Source organism: Lepisma saccharinum, chromosome 1 (assembly GCF_977018435.1).
Source record: "Lepisma saccharinum chromosome 1, izLepSacc3.1, whole genome shotgun sequence".
NCBI lineage: Eukaryota > Metazoa > Arthropoda > Insecta > Zygentoma > Lepismatidae > Lepisma > Lepisma saccharinum.
In genome coordinates this window covers 37866866-37884230 of record NC_139229.1, presented here as the reverse complement: position 1 = coordinate 37884230, position 17365 = coordinate 37866866, and the positions used below count along the sequence as shown (strand labels likewise).

At 38.0% G+C, this 17365-nt stretch overlaps 1 protein-coding gene across 1 annotated transcript in view; it reads left to right on the top strand.

Annotated features, from left to right (window-relative positions):
- The window catches only part of LOC146004643 (centrosomal protein of 76 kDa-like), a 55496-nt gene that overhangs the window by 17982 nt on the left and 20149 nt on the right, over nucleotides 1-17365 (top strand). Inside the window, exons 3-6 of the mRNA XM_083143584.1 lie at nucleotides 5949-6173; nucleotides 8501-8683; nucleotides 10329-10575; nucleotides 12805-12976. Of these exons, the coding sequence (XP_082999710.1) occupies nucleotides 5949-6173; nucleotides 8501-8683; nucleotides 10329-10575; nucleotides 12805-12976 (827 nt within the window). The remainder of the gene's footprint in view (nucleotides 1-5948; nucleotides 6174-8500; nucleotides 8684-10328; nucleotides 10576-12804; nucleotides 12977-17365) is intronic.

The window sequence follows — 17365 nt, the reverse complement described above, 5'->3', positions numbered from 1 at the left end:
CTCGAATCGATTATGGTGTATAAATTTGTATCGTGCATTTTGATTTTGTCCATTTGTGTTGGTACTTGAATTTATCACAGATTTCTTATTTACGTTGCGATTTACAACCTCCGACCACATGTTTGAGTTTTTCACAACATTTAGTCCTCTTTTCTCGTTCAATAGTTCTAGTTTGTCCGCTTCAAGAACCTTAATGATTTCATTCTTGGATGAGAGCTCGAGATACAGTCTTTCTATCTCTCGTTTAATTCTGTCGCACTCACAACTTTTTTTGTGACTTTTCACTTACTTTACCTATTTTCCGAGCAAATACAGTTGTCTTGTAGCTTTCGCAATGTCTGGGCACTTACGAACAGCTTCTTTACAGCCTTTTACCTTTTAGTTAACGATTTTTTCCAGGAGCTCTTCTTCACGCACTACTATGACCGGCCTTTTTTTTTTTTTTTTTTTTTTTTTTTTTTTTTTTTTTTTTTTTTAGAAACAGTTGCCAGATATATCAGTGTTTCGCTGCGTCTCAGTGGGCGTCGAACCTAAAGGCAGCTATGGGCGTGGTGATGATCACATCACACCCATCTTCGGCAGTGAAAGTGTGGGGCCCTAACTCCACATCCCCTACACACCTACATGCCACTTGGGGGCACTTTACAAATTACATATTTACTTTTCAATAATGATGAATGATGTATGTGTGTAATTTGTTTAAGCAAGCATAAAAGAGGGTTTCTTAAAGTACTCGATGTTAACAAAAATATGATTATGAACTGAGTGCACACCCCTACAAGTAATTATGTCGGCGCCCATGCTTATGGGTCCCATGAAGTGTAATATCCTGCAAGGTGAGTCCCGGACTGGCACTGGTCTAGGCTGTTCGGGAAAAACACTTAAGACAAAAAATGCAATTTTACATAATACAGTTATTTATGTTTATTCTTTTAATAGCAAACATAACAGACATTATATACATTTTGGATCATAACTGTTCAGAATCTTTACACATGCCCAATATAAAATTGTACTTATAATTTTTCTTTAACTGATTCAGTGGAACTCAGGAAATTATAATTTGTGACTTATGTGCCTTTTCCTGAACACCCTAGGTATATGAGACAGGATGAAAATCATTATTTTTACTTAAAAAGTGTTAATTTATTTTATTTAGATCACAGTTCATGGTTTTGTAAAAGAAAATGGACATGAAGTTGCTTCTGTTTTTTTTGGCAGAGTGCATATAAATATTCACATTTGTTTTCTATGTTTTAATGTGTTTTGTGATTATACCTTTCCTTTCTATAGTTTATACATAGTGTGTTATGCTGCATATCAGAAAACTTTCCATGTAAAATTTTCACATGAAAATACAGTGTAAGTGTATTTTTTTTACTAATGTGTTGTTTGTACTTAATTTGGAGTACAGCATGTATTATTTTGTATTTTTACTAATGAAACTAAGGGGACCGTTGAACCACTGTACCCCCTTGAAAATTGCGTTGCTTTTTTAATCAACATCTTTCAATGTTTTACATAATAAAAAATTGGTTTCAGCACCTGGAAAACACATATAACGGAGATATTTGATCCCAAAGAATGGCCCACGTAATTAAAAACATGCCATCTTGGAGTACTTTTTCCACTTTTTATTAGTAAAAACCGGTTGTATGGATACTCATATAGTGAAAGGACATCATCAAACTTGACACTCCTAAATGAACAAAAATCTCGAAAATTGCTTTCAGCCCCAAACCCAACACTCCTAACCTACCCAGTCAACAAGGTAATGTTGCCACAACGTTGTGGCAACGTTAGCCCCTAACATACCTAACGTTGTTACAACGTTGAATGTATGTTGATACAACGTTGTGAAAACGTTGTGTCAACGTTTAAGGGTCATTTTTTTCAACGTTGCTGCAACGTTGGTTGACAACGTTGTCACAACATATACTGAACATTATGTAGCAATGTTAGGTATGTCAGGGGTTAACGTTGCCACAACTTTTTTGCACCATTACCTTGCTGCCTGTGTAATTTATGAATATAACAATGCATATTTAAAATATGGTTATTTCACATGGTAAGCCATTTTTGTATATAATATATATGCGTAACACGAAAACCTCATGTTTGTAACGTCACAGTTTGTCTTTACATATTATAAAAACTTTTCCTGCTCCACCAAAATAGGCAATTGTTAGTCTAGAGATTGTGATGAATTAACAAATCTCTAACTTCACCTGGTAATCAGTTCCTTTTTGCAGTACTTAGCTCCTGACTATATAGTCTGGAATAAAAATATTTATCATGGGAGTTTCACTTGTATTCAACACACTTCATTTTCTGATCTTCCTTACAACTTCATATTCACACATCTTTCGAAGGATAATAAAACACATTTTTTCACTAATTACAATCGAAAGATTCCTTATTTGTGTTACTAAAAGTTATGTTTGTTTGGCATTTGAGTCGCACTGCCATCTAGTGTACGCTGTAGGAAATATAAGGTTTGGTGGTCACAGCACACAAATTCAGATTAAATAAAACACTCCGATCTGACACTTGTGGCGCTCATGGTGGTGATCATCCAAACTAAAGCGTATTCAGTGGAATGTTTTTTTGCAACGTTGATGCAACGTTATCACAACGTTGTTCCCCTACATACAACATTCATCATAAATACAACGTTGTGGCAACGTTATCACAACGTTGTTCCCCTACATACAACATTCATCATAAATACAACATTCATACAACGTTGTGGCAACGTTAGTGTGTTGACTGGGTAATGACGTAAAATTATAAATATCAATAAACCTAACACTCCTAACGATAATTTTACTTCTATTTTGGTTTCATAAGTTTTCAGTCCTTTGTGTCTGATTTACTTTATTTTATGGTACGTATGAAACTGTAGGCAATGTCTCGTCTGCTGCTGTTGAGAAATGTTGTGTTGGATGCATGGTGGATTGATTTTAATCAGGTGATTTTTTAAATTTAAAACACTTGAAATAAATAATTTATACAGTAATGAACATAAGGATTTTGTAGATACCAGAATCACTTTTGGTGAAAATACATTAATCTCATGATCATTTAATGCTGTTTATTAAGCTCTAAAAAAGGGAGATAGAGAAATAAGATACATATACTGATGGTGTGAAGCTCATACAAAGGGAAATGGAAACACACATTACTCTTGATTTAAAATTGATTAATTCTTATAGGCAGAAATACAAAACATTTTGTGTAGAAAAATTTACAGAATACTGATCATGTTAAACCATAAATAGTGTCATTATCATTAAACTGTAAATAAACGTGGCAGCTAGTATTTTTCAAACTACCATTAAAAAAATCTCCAAAATTCAGTTACAAAGATTATTAAAATTTTAAAGTTAATATTTTAAGTTACAATTTTAGAGTATATTCAGAATGTTTTATTTTCACTTGAAGGAAAGTTGCTTAAATTATTATAGTTTCATTAATACGCTCAACAAACATTTCCACAGTAGGTACCATATCAGAAACAGAAAAATGTGTATTTACATGTAATTTTTTATTTGCTTTAATCAAACTGTTCAAATATTTTACAGACTTTTACTAGTAAAAGTCTTTCCATAAAAAAACATATATATTTATGTATGGTACCAAAAACTATACAAGCAATTTTAAGTGTGTTTTCTAAAAAATAATCTATTCATAATAAAAAATCAACAAAAATGATTTTTTAAATAAAAATCATGATTTTTATCCACCCTGGTTGGGTGCTTGTTGTATTCACTTGCACAAAGCTTTCTGTCGGTTCTGCTTCATGCTAAGGTAACAGATGTACTTTACTTCACAATACATCTCTGCGAGCTAAGAACAACAGAAAAAGTTCATAAACCATGCAAAATATTCCACTTTCTTGAGGAGGTACAGAGGGTCAATGGTACCAAACTAAGATCACGGATTTCATTTTCCGGTATTTTAAAAGATAACTGTGGCAGGAAACTGTCTCCATAACTGTAGCTTAAAATAAAAGAGAATTAGTTTTTTAATGCTCTCAACAAATATTTTTTAGTCTGTTGCTGAATTTTGTTATTTTTTTTAATGATAGTTTATTAATATAGTCTGTATTTTCCATATGTATATGTATTGGGTTGATGCATAAGTTCGTAGCATTTTTTTCACCGTGGCAAAGTATTTTCATTTTATACTAATTTGAGATGAACAAAAGACATAAATTAATCAGTAATACATTTTCCTTCATTGTCTATGACTGTTTACCAACGCTGGGCCAGTTTTTCAATTCAATGCCTGAAGAAATCAGCTGTTTCGGGGTTAAATGCGTTGTTAAGCCAAGTTTGAAGAGCATTTTCATCACAAAAAGAGCTTCCTTGAAAATTGGTGGATTGAGAGCTGAAAATCCAAGGGTGAAAGATCAGGGGAGTAAGGAGGATGTGGAATAACTACTCAACCAAGCTCCTGGATAGCAGCTTTTGTCATGTTAGAGAAGTGTGGGTGTGTATTATCGTGTTGCAGCACTTAATGCTGCCTTCCTGGCCTGCTCGCTGATTTGGTTGTTTTCATTTAAAATGTGCGGTATCTTGAACCTTACCCAGGGAATGCAAATGTCGCACAATGGTTGAATGGTCACAGTTCATCACATTTGCTAATTCTCGAGTGGATCTTCGTGGATTAAAGCATTTAAATGGTCTTCATTAAAGCCCGATGGTCTTCCTGAACGTGAAGAAGCACCTAAGTCAAAAGTGCCCTCTTTGTAATGACAAAACCATTTTGTTGCCTTGCTTTCCCGATTGGCATTCTCCCCATACATGGGACAAATGTTTCGAGCTGCCTCTGTCCCTATGTTAAACTCAGACAGAAGAATATGGCAGATTTTTTTTCCCCCACTGGAGACTTACTGTTCTTTAGCCCATACATAACAGACTTTTTTCGAATCTGTAAAATTCAATGCATATTCACAAGCACAACAATGCCACTCCAATTGATGAACATTAAATGATAAATAAACTCCTAACACCACAGTGTTCCCATACCAAACACAAACGCTACGAACTTATGCATCAACCCAATATACAGGGTAATTCAAAATGAATGATACAACTTTACACAGTTATTATGACGTTACTATTTATGATAGAAAATCAGACAAGGCATCAATATAAAGAAGAATTTCGTTAGTTTTACTCGCATAACTCAGATTATAAAGATTCAACATGGGAACCACGTGTAATGTGGAAAAGGTCCAAACGACCTTTATTTTGATGCCTTGTGTGATTTTCTATGATAAATAGAAATGTCATAATAACTGTGTAAAGTTGCACCATTCATTTTGAATTACCCTGTATATGTACACATATTTCTACATTAAATATTTGCTATTTTTGTCCACGAAAAGATAATTGTTTTGTGAAGCAACATAAATTTAGTGTTTGCACATTTTAGTTTACATATTACATATGTTGTTCTGTGAGCTTTAAGCTTAACATTTCAGTGCATACATTTTCTTTCCATGTTTTTTCTTTGAAAATGTTTGAGTATCTAAGGGCCTAATAAAAATCACTGAATGATTACAGTCACAGTTTAAATCAATCTGGTCTAAATCAAACAACCTTGACATATCCTGTAATAAATTTAAGACAATCACATCCTAAATACAGCATAACCAAAATAAGAATGTCCCCAGCAAATTTGCAAACTGAAGTGCACAGTCATTTGTTTTCTTTTCTTGCTTCCCCATTCTCTCTCGTGCCTTTTGACAGTGCTGCACAATTTGTCAACAAAGGAACATGAGAACAATGCCAGCACCTGATTGCATTGCCCATGCTCCATCCACTTGCTTACAGTTGAAAACTTGACTACAGCACCACAGGGTAAAATCTTATCTTGGTCAATTTGCATGTTTGTATAGGATTGGTTTGTGACATAATTTTTTCTGTTCATTCTTACAGTGAAAATAAACCCAAATCAACGACACTTATACCTTCAGATAGTTCGTGGCAAAGCTTTCGTTGACCATTTGCTGGATGAACCTTCTCTTCCTGGAGAAATGAATTCCCGCTTCTTGTTTTTGCTTCACTTCCGAGGACAGAGGTATTGGACAAAGCCGACGCCATGCTCCTGTGAACCAGAATTTAAGGAAGGGTTTTTGTTTGAACTTCACAGAAGGAAAACAGGTATTGTTAGATATGATAAGAATAAAATATTCTTTTTAATTAGTATGTTATAACTAGGAGGTGGATTTTTGCATATTTACATGTTTTTTCCCTTTGAGAAAATTCATATAGTTCAACAGATTAATTCATTTCACTTGTTTGCAAACATTCTGGCAAAGTTTTATAGTGCTTATAAATGCATATTTGAGGCGTTAGTGCCTGTTTGAGCTTAAAGTGCATATTATTTTCCATATATTGGTTGAAATTAAGCACAATCATTTATTTCAAGTGGGCCTTTTCCATTTTATTGTTCTTTGTGTCAGAGTAACCCCTATCACCCTAGTTGGGTCAAGGACATTCAGTAACAGAAAACTACAGTTCCCTCTACATGTAGGACTGCCTTGACGGGGCGAGGGGGCTTAGTAGGGAGGCCATTATCATTGTATCATTTCATCCATACTTCATGTCCATCTCTCACATTTTCACAATTCCATCTCATCATTCATCTCCATTCCGTTGACCTCCCTATAACTAAGGGTCCTGCTAGAGGAGACAACCTCGATAAAAAAAAACCTATCCCGAGGTGTTAGTTGCACGTGCCGATGGGACAGTGTTGGCTGCAGGGGTAGGTGCAGTCGCGAACGTGGCCTCGGGGATTTCGGTTTGGTCCTCGAGTAGCCTTCAATTTTGGGGGTAGGCCTTCCTCGGCATAGAGGGCATGTCGAGGCGACAATTTATGGACCCTCCACAATAATAAAATTTTGTATATGGGTACAAAAAACAACTCAAACGGGGAAAAACCCCCAAAACGAGCGCGGCCTTTGAGCCCGCTTCATTTGGTGGAAAAGACAAGTAACGTGCCACGTTACCTTGTTATCAGTATTGTTCAGAAGACCTATAGTAACGATGATTCTGCAACAACAAAGAAACATGGAGCTGGTACATTGAAGGACTTGTCACCACTTCTTATCAAGAAACAGCTAGACTACGCCGCTGGTTCAGATGTACCAGAAATAAAAAAGCTGAGAAACGGGAGTCTACTTATCCAGACCAGCACAGATCGCCAGACAAACAATCTTTTAAAGCTAAGATATTTGGGGGACTTCCCTGTTAATGTTGAACCCCATCGTCAACTTAACAGTAGTAAAGGTGTGATTCACCACTGGGATATGCTAAATGCTGGGGAGGAAGAGATTCTTGAAGCACTCTCAGAACCGCAGTGCAGCGAATAAAGACGCGAAAGTCTGGAGAACTTGTACCAACTGCTTCAATTATAGTGACGTTCCAAACGACCACTCTCCCAGATAGGGTATGGGCTGGATATTTGAGACTGAAAGTCCGGCCGTACATCCCTAACCCGATGCGATGTTTCAAATGCCCACACTTGGGCACACTCAGCCTTCCTGCAAGGCCACTCAACGGGTGGGCTCTGGGGATATTGTTAAAATATGTGATAATATACAATCACCACAGTTTGTAAGTATTCCACTCTAATTATATGCTTTAAAATATTGAAGATTTAAGTCAGTATGTTAAAATATGTGTTATGTAATTACAAAATCAAGATTTTTTTTTTGCATGAAATTGGTGCAAAATTAAAAGAAACTTCAGATTTTGCACAGATTCCAGGATAATTGTGCATTTTTTTGTGTTATGTGGCATTTTGGGAGGCTCCACAAAAGACCAACATTTCGGAAAAGTATCGATAAATACACTCCATCACAAAAAATATAGCACCACACTTAAAAATTGCATGTTTAGCGTGATATATTAATAACAATAACCCTTGCTCGACAGCCCTTGGAGGCCCTTGGCCTGTCTCCCGACTGCCAGTATCCCTCTCACAATCCTACTTAGAGGTGGATAATCTTCAACCGGTAATGGGGTGCCGTGGGGTCAACACGTAGAACCCTCAGACATTATAGGATATATCTGAGAGCAGGTTATGCTACTCTCTTGTAGTTTCCCAATTTCCGCACGATGTTGGATTGCCACTGGTCATATACACAGGACGAAAACCTAGAGACTGAACCCATGCTGTCCTGCAGTCAGAGTCCAAAGCACTGCCACGGGGGGAGGACGATTTAATAATAATCATAATTTTTATCCACCCTTGCTGTTGTCAGGTTCACAGGCTCAGAACAAAAAAAATGTTTTGTATATCGTCCAGTTGCCAAAAGATCACATAATTCATAGCAGAGCACAAATGCAGTGGTGCTATTTTTTTGTGATGGACTGTATATTCCAACTGATATTTCTGAATACGTGTCGGCTTAGCCCTTATTTGTAATGTTATTGTTATTTTAATTAAGTATGAAAGTATATGACATTTTTCTGTAATTCGATAGATTTCAATAGAATGGCAGATCTGAGTGAACTGTTGACTCTGTCGGATCCTTTACACGTCGTGTTGGTAAAGTTAGACCAGTCAGGGGAGCGGCACCTCTTGTCATCATACTTCATGGAATGGAGACAAGTTCTTAGTGCAGATGACAGCAGAAAGAGCCTGTTTGTTGAGCTTTATGGTGTAGGTAGGTATATTTAAATACTTGATATACAGTAGGAACAAGATAGATTAATTTGTGCTCCTGTAGATATAACATCTAATTTTGCCACTTTTGTTATTGTTTTTATGTATACAGTATAAACTATAATTTGATTTTTGATTCTAAAAAAAATGTTTGCATATCATTTAGGCAAAATAATAAGTGAAGGCTACAAGTTTGTTGGGTTTATTTGCATGGGCAGGTCCTTCAGAAGCATACAAACACTAATATGGTACTTTTCCCTAGTGCATACAAAACTCGAGTTTGGTTCTGTCATATTGAACAAAGAAGCTCAAAAACATAACACAAATTTAGAATGAGCACACTTAAAATTATTGTGATACATGAAATGTAAGCTCGAAGGTGAATACTCTGGATTCAAACAATATACTAACATAATAGAACAGTTCCATATGCACAGACTTGGCCACAGGAGGACTTCCCTAGACCTTATGCAACTGTGGGAAATTAATGTCAAACTCCGATCTTCTCTGTGTCTTTCACAATTCACAATACGAATCGCAAATGTTGAAACCCAACCTAAATGTGGAACCTTCTTTGTGTGCTGAGCACGAACAAATACCGTGAAAAGATCACCTATTTGGAGAATGAGTGTGCTCTACAATGCCATAGAAAAAGACTTTGCAATGTCATATTTGCAATTCAAGAAAATAGCTAGGAATACATTGACTACAAAAAGCAGTTTGAAATATGTTACGAAACTGTAAGTGTTTTTAATATATTTGTCACAGTGGCTACTCACCGGGAATTCTGCGTGAATTATTGGCTCCGGGAATTACGTGTGAAATTTTCTCCTTAGACGTGAAATATTGTAACTTTTATTAATCCAACCAAATCCCATTGAATTTATACATATTTATTAATGCCCTGAGGCATTGAGGCTTTATTTTTATCGAGGAAGGAAGAGAAAATAAAGCTGCATCGAAAATAAAACAATTCTCTCAGTCTGTTTACTTTGTTAGTTCCCCTTGCAGGACAATCTATCTGAAGAATGGAAAATTATTGCAAGATGAGATATCTTGAAGTCGATTAGGTAAATTTGAGTTCGAAATTCTTAACAATTAACAATTTGTCGCAGATTAATATATCCCGTAACATTTGTGACTTGTGTTTGCAGATATATTTCGATTTTGAGTATGTGAAATGGCAAATGTAAACTCTTCACCTCAAATTAAATATTTTAAATATTAAATTAGAATAATTAAATAAATAATTAAATAAGAATTTTTGGATAAATTGGAATCGCCCAGACCCTTTATATTGTTAATATATTTGTGTGTGTGTTTGTATATGTGGGTGGTGGGAGGAAGTAATATATAATGTTTAAATAGAGAAAACATCTGCTTGTACTCTTGAATTTGTGGAAAGTTCACCTTAAAAACCGGGAATTATACTTGAATTTTATCAAGGTCTTAGAATAGCCACCCTGTTTGTTATGTAACAAATTGTGCAGGTATAATATGATCTCTATAAGTTTGGTGTAATCTTGTCAAGTTCAAATAATAACAAATTCATTAAGTTTAGTTGAAAGTACAATAAAAGAAACGATGATGAGACCCTTCTGCAAAAACACTTGGAATGCGAAAGTTCTAACGACTCATCCTTACAGGTGCAGAGTCTGGTGTTCCGATTGGCATGTTGGAATTAAAACTTCAGTTGATTCCGAAAGCTGCTCAGCCCTTGTCTCCCAAAGTAATCGGAGCACAAATAAATCTGGAAAGAAATAGGATAGCGGAACTTGAAAGGATTTTTCTCCTCTACTCCAAGAATTGGTGGAGAGAATATCTCGAGATAAGGCCAGAGCATGCATCGAGAACTGTCAAAATATTTGCTCAAGATGAAAACTTAACAATCAGGTGTGTAAGACATGGTAAGTAATGCAATGATGTAAACCAAAAAAATATATGAATATAAATATTGTATATGTTGTCATTAATAGAAGAATCCCATGATCGTGTTTTGACATTTGCTTACATTATTTATTCTGTTCATAGTTCTTGCTTGATTAGTATGTAAAATTTATTTTACAATCACAACTGAATCTACCTTATTACGATGCATTTGCATCTTGCAATTGTACACCAATGTCTGAACTTTTTGATAACTGCAGAGATATGCAGATAAAAAAGAATAAATTAATTGCAAATGTAACAATATATATTTTATCAATATGTTTTCATTCGATGCCTCTGACACACCTAAAACATAAAAATAACATGTAGGTTTGAGTCTCAGAAAGTTTTTAACTGAATTTTCTTGTTTTTAAACATGATGTGTGTTTACATGAAAACCTCTGTACCTATGTTATGTAACTTAACGTGTAATGTAAGATGTTATTTATGTGAAACAAAATGTTGTTATGAGTGTATTGCATTAAATTTCATTTGAAGAACTAAAAGAATGCTTCAATTAGTAGCATAAATTGTAACGAACCTGGATCGTCACAAGTAAAGATGGATCCATCTCTAAGTTTATTGGCTTCTATGATAAATGTATAATCAACTTTTGTAACTGTTTAATGTTAATATTGGTAGTTCAAGATTTTCCCTTGTAACGAACCCAGATCGTCATAAGTAAAGACGGATCCACCTCTAAGTTTATTAGCTTCTATGATAAATGTATAAGCAACTTTTGTAACTATTTAATGTTAATATGGGTAGTTCAATATATTCCCGCTCGCTTACGCTAGCATCGCCAACTGTATATAACGGCGAAAGCTTGGCTGGCAAGTTAGTTCTACTCCGCCCTTGGGCGAGAGAAGGTGTGCTCCGCTACTGTGAGAGATTAAACAGCTAAAGGAGAGAAGGTGCCCTCCGCTTATGCGAGAGTCCAAGCACCGAGGAGAAGTTCTGCTCCGTCTTCGGGCGAGAGTCCAAACACCATAGAGAAGTTAAACTCCACCTTCTGGTGAAAGACATAAAAGGCCCTTATAATATTTAGTTTCGGCTTAATCCCACCTAATAATGGGAAAGTATCTCGGTTGCTTTGTGAAAAACTGGTTGAAGTAAGAAATGTGTTTTTCCATTTCCCTACTTGTATATATGTATAGGATAATTTTAGTAAGATTAATGAGGAAGCTTCTCAAGGTACTTATTATTGTTAACCCTGGGTAGTTTTGTTTTTAAAACGTGTATATATATTATTATTTTGTTAAGAAAATAAACTGGAATATAAACTTTCATCACCTGTTCTGTTGAGGTAAAAGCTATTGGTCCCATTTCATCTGAAATCTTTGGAGAAGCTCTTTTAACACCCGATCCCTGAGAACTATGGAGTCTCATCTCTCCGCTGAAGAGACAGTTAGCATTATGGGTAAATTTATGCTACTTACGAAATGTTGTCGTTCTTCGCAACGCGCTCGCCGTGCTGATGCGTGTCTATGTCGACGACGGTGGAGTGGAGGCCATCCTAAGCGGAGGATGTTGCAAAATTACATGTGTTGCAGTGTAACAAGCCACTTGCACAACTAAGGACGATGTATTGTACAAGTATGGGAAAATCTATTACAATGGAACCTTGATTGTATGGTTTTCGGGGGATAAAGATTAACAAACTTGCAACTATGATCTTAAATGCTCAGGCTGATTCAAAAGTCACCGTACATACATAGAACAATCATTGACATCAACGCAGAGAGAATTTCCCATCTTCTTTCAACAAAACTGTGCTGCCCCCCACCCTTCCCCACTATGGCATGTGCATACGCCAGTGGCTGGATGTAGAGTTCCGGAATGCTGGATTTTTTTCTGTGGGGTCACTTGAAGGTGATCTTGTATCAGGAGAAGATTAGAGACGTTGCCCCACTTGCAATGCCGGATTCTTGATGCATGTTCTAAGATCTCTGTCAAGACACTGCATGCAGTGTAAGCTGAGTGGGTCAAATGCATTGACATGTGCATTCACAACAAAGGGGGTCATATTGAAAATGTTGTGTAACCACAAAACTTCTTTGTATGCTAGTGTTGTGACTTTTGAATCACCCTGTATAATGTGGAAGAACATAAGATAGAGATTCCACTGTGCATTGTTTTAGTTTTGAGAATAGAAAAGGAATATACATTGTTGTTCTTTCCTTTCCTTATTAGGCCCGTGTTTAACTTCGTCCATCCCCTGAACACTGAAAGGTTGCTGGAGACTCCTAGAGAAGCAGCGTGGTTTGTCTCCTTGATACCATTTCAGGTTCCAGCCTATTTGGGTTCTGTACCGACTACAGATCAATGGTGGCATCAACATACATTTCTTGCTACAAGGAAAGGCGTGAGTAATTAGCTGTGTATGCCTAAATTTCTTTATGTATATGCAATTTTTATAGAAGTAAGACATGTTGCAATATAATCATTTGATTTGTTTAAGTATAGCTGAAACTGATATCAGCGTGTCAGTATTAGAGTGCTGCAATGAGCATCTTTAGCTTGAGTGGCAAATAGTTCGAAGGGCAACGCTAGATGGCATACAGAATTGATAGTTCTGCTAGAGCGAAATACACTCGAACCCTATTAGTAGATGTATTTCCATAATTTGTCTACGGTAGTGGGATCTCAAATATAGATTGTAAAGTAATATACGAAGTGAAATTGAAAAATAATAATCATATCCACGTTAAAATGCAGTTTTTTGTATCGTACCGAGACATGTGAAAATAAAATAGATGATTATGGGCTGAAACTACCTACACTGACATTTTATGTTTCCGCGATTATTGTCACATTGAAATGATGTTCGATTGAATGTTATAACTGCATTTTATTATTTCGCAGAATATTATTATCCTTTCCGGTAAGTGAAAAATGATGTACACATACTTCTTGCACTGTGATACGATATTTGTAATTGTTTAGGCAGGTCTGTCAACATGTGTTTCCATTTGTGCGGTACGTTCGAGCGTAGCACGCTTGAGCGTGGGACATTTGAACAAGTTGGTGCGAGCTATAGTGGTCCAATGCAGTACTTGAATCAGTATGGACCAAAGGTTTATGAGTTCTGGGAATTATCCAAAGTGCTGCTGTATATGTGTACTTGTGTGTTTGTCAGTAATGTGTAGGAGAATTGTAATTCTTATTAGATGGTGTGCGTTTTGTACAATGTGTCTGTAAAATCATTGTGGAGTTTCAAAACTAGTTATTGCAAGAACCGTGAACAGTAAACATTTCAAATACAAGCGAAATGAAAGACCAACTCGTAGAGTTTTTTCTTACATGTTAAATGCAGTTTGACGCAGCCTCTGTTTTCTGCCCCACACTCCACTTCCTGAAACACACAACTAACATCAGCTGCGACAGATTGAAGAGCTACTCTCATTCATGCAAGTGCTGAAATGGTTGACACGAACACTACACATTTTGCTTGATGTAGCCCCAGAAGCAAAAGTCTAAAGGCGTGAGATCTGGTGATCGTGGTGGCCAAGCCTTCCTATCCATCCACCCCTTCAATGCTATGGAAGTATCATATCCAGTGGTGTCGTTTTCGTCACTGTCATATCATGTGGCTACCTGAGCATACATCCCTACTCTTCTCCAAACTTCTAAAACTCTTAGAGATATTCTTCAATGTAGTGTAAATCTCATGGTTTAATTATGTTTTGTTCAGATACTGTAGGAGTCTGAAACCCCACCTTGACTTTACGGACACACTGTATTTATTCCTATTCTGAATAAATTTAAATTACAACAAATTTCACAAGTATCGATAGAAATTGATACTGGTATTAGTCAACAGTGATATTTCCATCATAAGGGGATGATAGGGATTTTTTTAACTAGTGTGTTTGCATGTTTTCTTTTTCCTTCCATCCCTGTGAATCAGTTAATAGGCTAGTGGCAGGGTGTCTAGTGATCAAAAAATCATAGCTCTAGAACCATTGCTGTATTTTTAAGTTGATTTGATTTCAGTTTTGTTACTTAGTGTTGGTTTTCTGCTACTTTTGGCTAATCACAACGATGAGGATCAGTGATATGATGAAATACAAAGAACATGCATGCCCAGGCTGCAATTTGAACCTGGGTCCCCTGGTGTTGTGGCATGCTGTGCTAACCACTCAGCCATGGCAGCCTTTGAAGATCCCTCTTCGCCACAAGGCAGTGGCTCTCTCTTCATTGTCTCCCAAGAGAGAGGGCTGCATCTTCCACCTTCTCCGCTGTTCAGGTGATTAATTCCTTATACTGTAAATCACAAGGGGTAGAGAAAAAATAAGTAGTACTAAGTTTTCTACACTTCTCGCCATTAAAATTGCAACACCCAGAAGGTAATGAGAGAGAAACACGAAACTTGGCAAATATGTAGTTCATAATAAGATAAGAAAATGATTACAGTTAGAGCTCGGTGGTGTGACATGTGACACATAGAACATGGTTGCATAACCCCAAGGAGCTAGTAGCGTGTACAGCCTCCACGGGCGGCAATAACTGCTGCAACACGGCAAGGCATGGACAGAATGAGTCTATCGATGTCTGCTTGCGGTATGGCATCCCAAGCGGCTTCCACACGGTGCCAGAGGTCTTCAACAATACGTGCCGGAAACCTGAGTTGGGCCAGCCGGCGACCCACCATGGACCAGACATGTTCAATTGGCAACATATCCGGCGAACGTGCTGGCCAAGGAAGCAGGGGCACGTGGTTAGCTTCCATAAATGCGAGGACATTCCTTGCAACATGGGGGCGCACGTTATCCTGTTGAAAAGTGGCATTATGCAGTGCATGGATTAATGGGACAGCAACAGTGGTGAGAACCTGTGTGATGTACCGTTGGCTGTTCAGTGTCCCTTGAATGCGTACGAGAACCTATGGCGATGGCATCCCATACCATGATACCCAATGAAGGCCCTGTGTGATGATGCATGATGCAGGCGTCATGAAGCCTAGTGCCACGGTGCCGCCACACGCGTGTACGTCCATCATGATGTTGTATACAGAAGCGGGATTCATCAGAGAACACTACAGCATTCCACTCCGCCATCCATGCACGACGGTCTTGGCACCATCTCAGACGCAAACGCCTATGCTCTAGCGTCAGAGGAATCCGCAATAGTGGGCGCCGGGAAAAAATTCCCTGGTTCGCCAAACGATAAAGCACGGTTCGTGGGGACACTGGACGTTGTAAAACATCCCGTACTTCATGCGCAATCCTCGTTGACGTGACCGTTCTGTCTGTAAGGGCCATGCGTATCAGACGTCCGACGTGGACGTTGTGAACCTCTATGTCGCTCTACAGTGCCTTCCTGGACCCACTGGTTCCATACACAGATCACTGTGGATGCATTCCGTCCTACACGGGCACCGATCTCACGGTAGGATAATCCGCATTCATGGTATGCAACAATTCGGCCGCGATCGAACTGGGAAACCTGCTGGAATCGCTGCCGTATTCGACGACGTGGCATTGTTGACCGATATTAACACACTACACTCACGACCATGCACTTTCACTGCTCTTCTGCACCTATCTGACCTGCTACAGGTACCACTTACCAGATGGCGTGGCAGGCGCACATGACGGCCTTGAATACCTAATCTTCTGCACCTCTCCTCTACACACTGTGCACATTTCGTCCGATTCCGATTACTCCTTCTGGGTGTTGCATTTTTAATGGCGAGCAGTAAGCTTGTGGGAGGATGTTCCATAAAATGATGTAAAGTTGTCCTCTGGGCATTGCACCTTGCAATGATGGTTCATGGTGGGATGTGGATGTGGCATCACACATATTTGCAATCTTGGTCTTACTAGAGATGATGTGATCAGCAGTACACTCTGGCTGTCTTTACTTAATTACATGAAACTTAGATATAAGAAGCTGAAGTCCAGTTTAGTCATGTACTTCTTCAATTACTAAAGCTTTTGCCACATCAAGTGGTTCCTGCAGGAGTTAAAGACAAGAATGGTCAAAGTTTAAAACATGGGAAGGTCACTTGGGTTAAAAAGGTTAATACTCTCATGTCCATAAGTTAAGATATTTGCGAGATCCACTAGAAAACATTGGGCCATGGCGATAATTGTAACAATAAAACATACCCTAGTATCACTGAAACACTTGACGTATGTGCCAGACAGGTCAGCACCATGCCCGCTCTGTATGAGAATAGGGGAAGAGGTGTTTAGTAAAGTGTGTCTGACTGCTTGCTGTGTGCATTTGGCTCACAGTAATCGACTCATAAGGAAGCAGGATGGCACAGCAAACACATTTGTATGACATTACACGTGGTCAGATCATAGGCAGATTAGAGGCCAACGAAAGTCAACGAGAGGTGGGTCCCTAGTAGCATCATTTCTCGTCTGTGGAGACTATTCGAGGCAGACGGAAACATTCTACGGCAATATTGGCAAGGTCAACAACGTGCTACAACCCAGTGCCAGGATCATTATCTTACTTTAAATGCCCAAAGATGCCCAACCAGCACAGAACCTGCACTGGCTAAAGACCTCGTAGCAGCCTCTGGGACACATCTCCCATCAGACTTTGTATCATCAGCTTCGAGAGGTTGCTCTGCATGCAAAGTGGTCCATTCCCCTCACACAAAGACACTGCGTGGATCGTCGAACATGCATTACCCACTGCAATTGGACCCAGGAACAGTGTGGTAGTGTGCTGTTCACAGATGAGTCTCCGTTTAGCCTGGAGAGTGATTCTCGGTGCCTGTTCATCTGGCACGCCC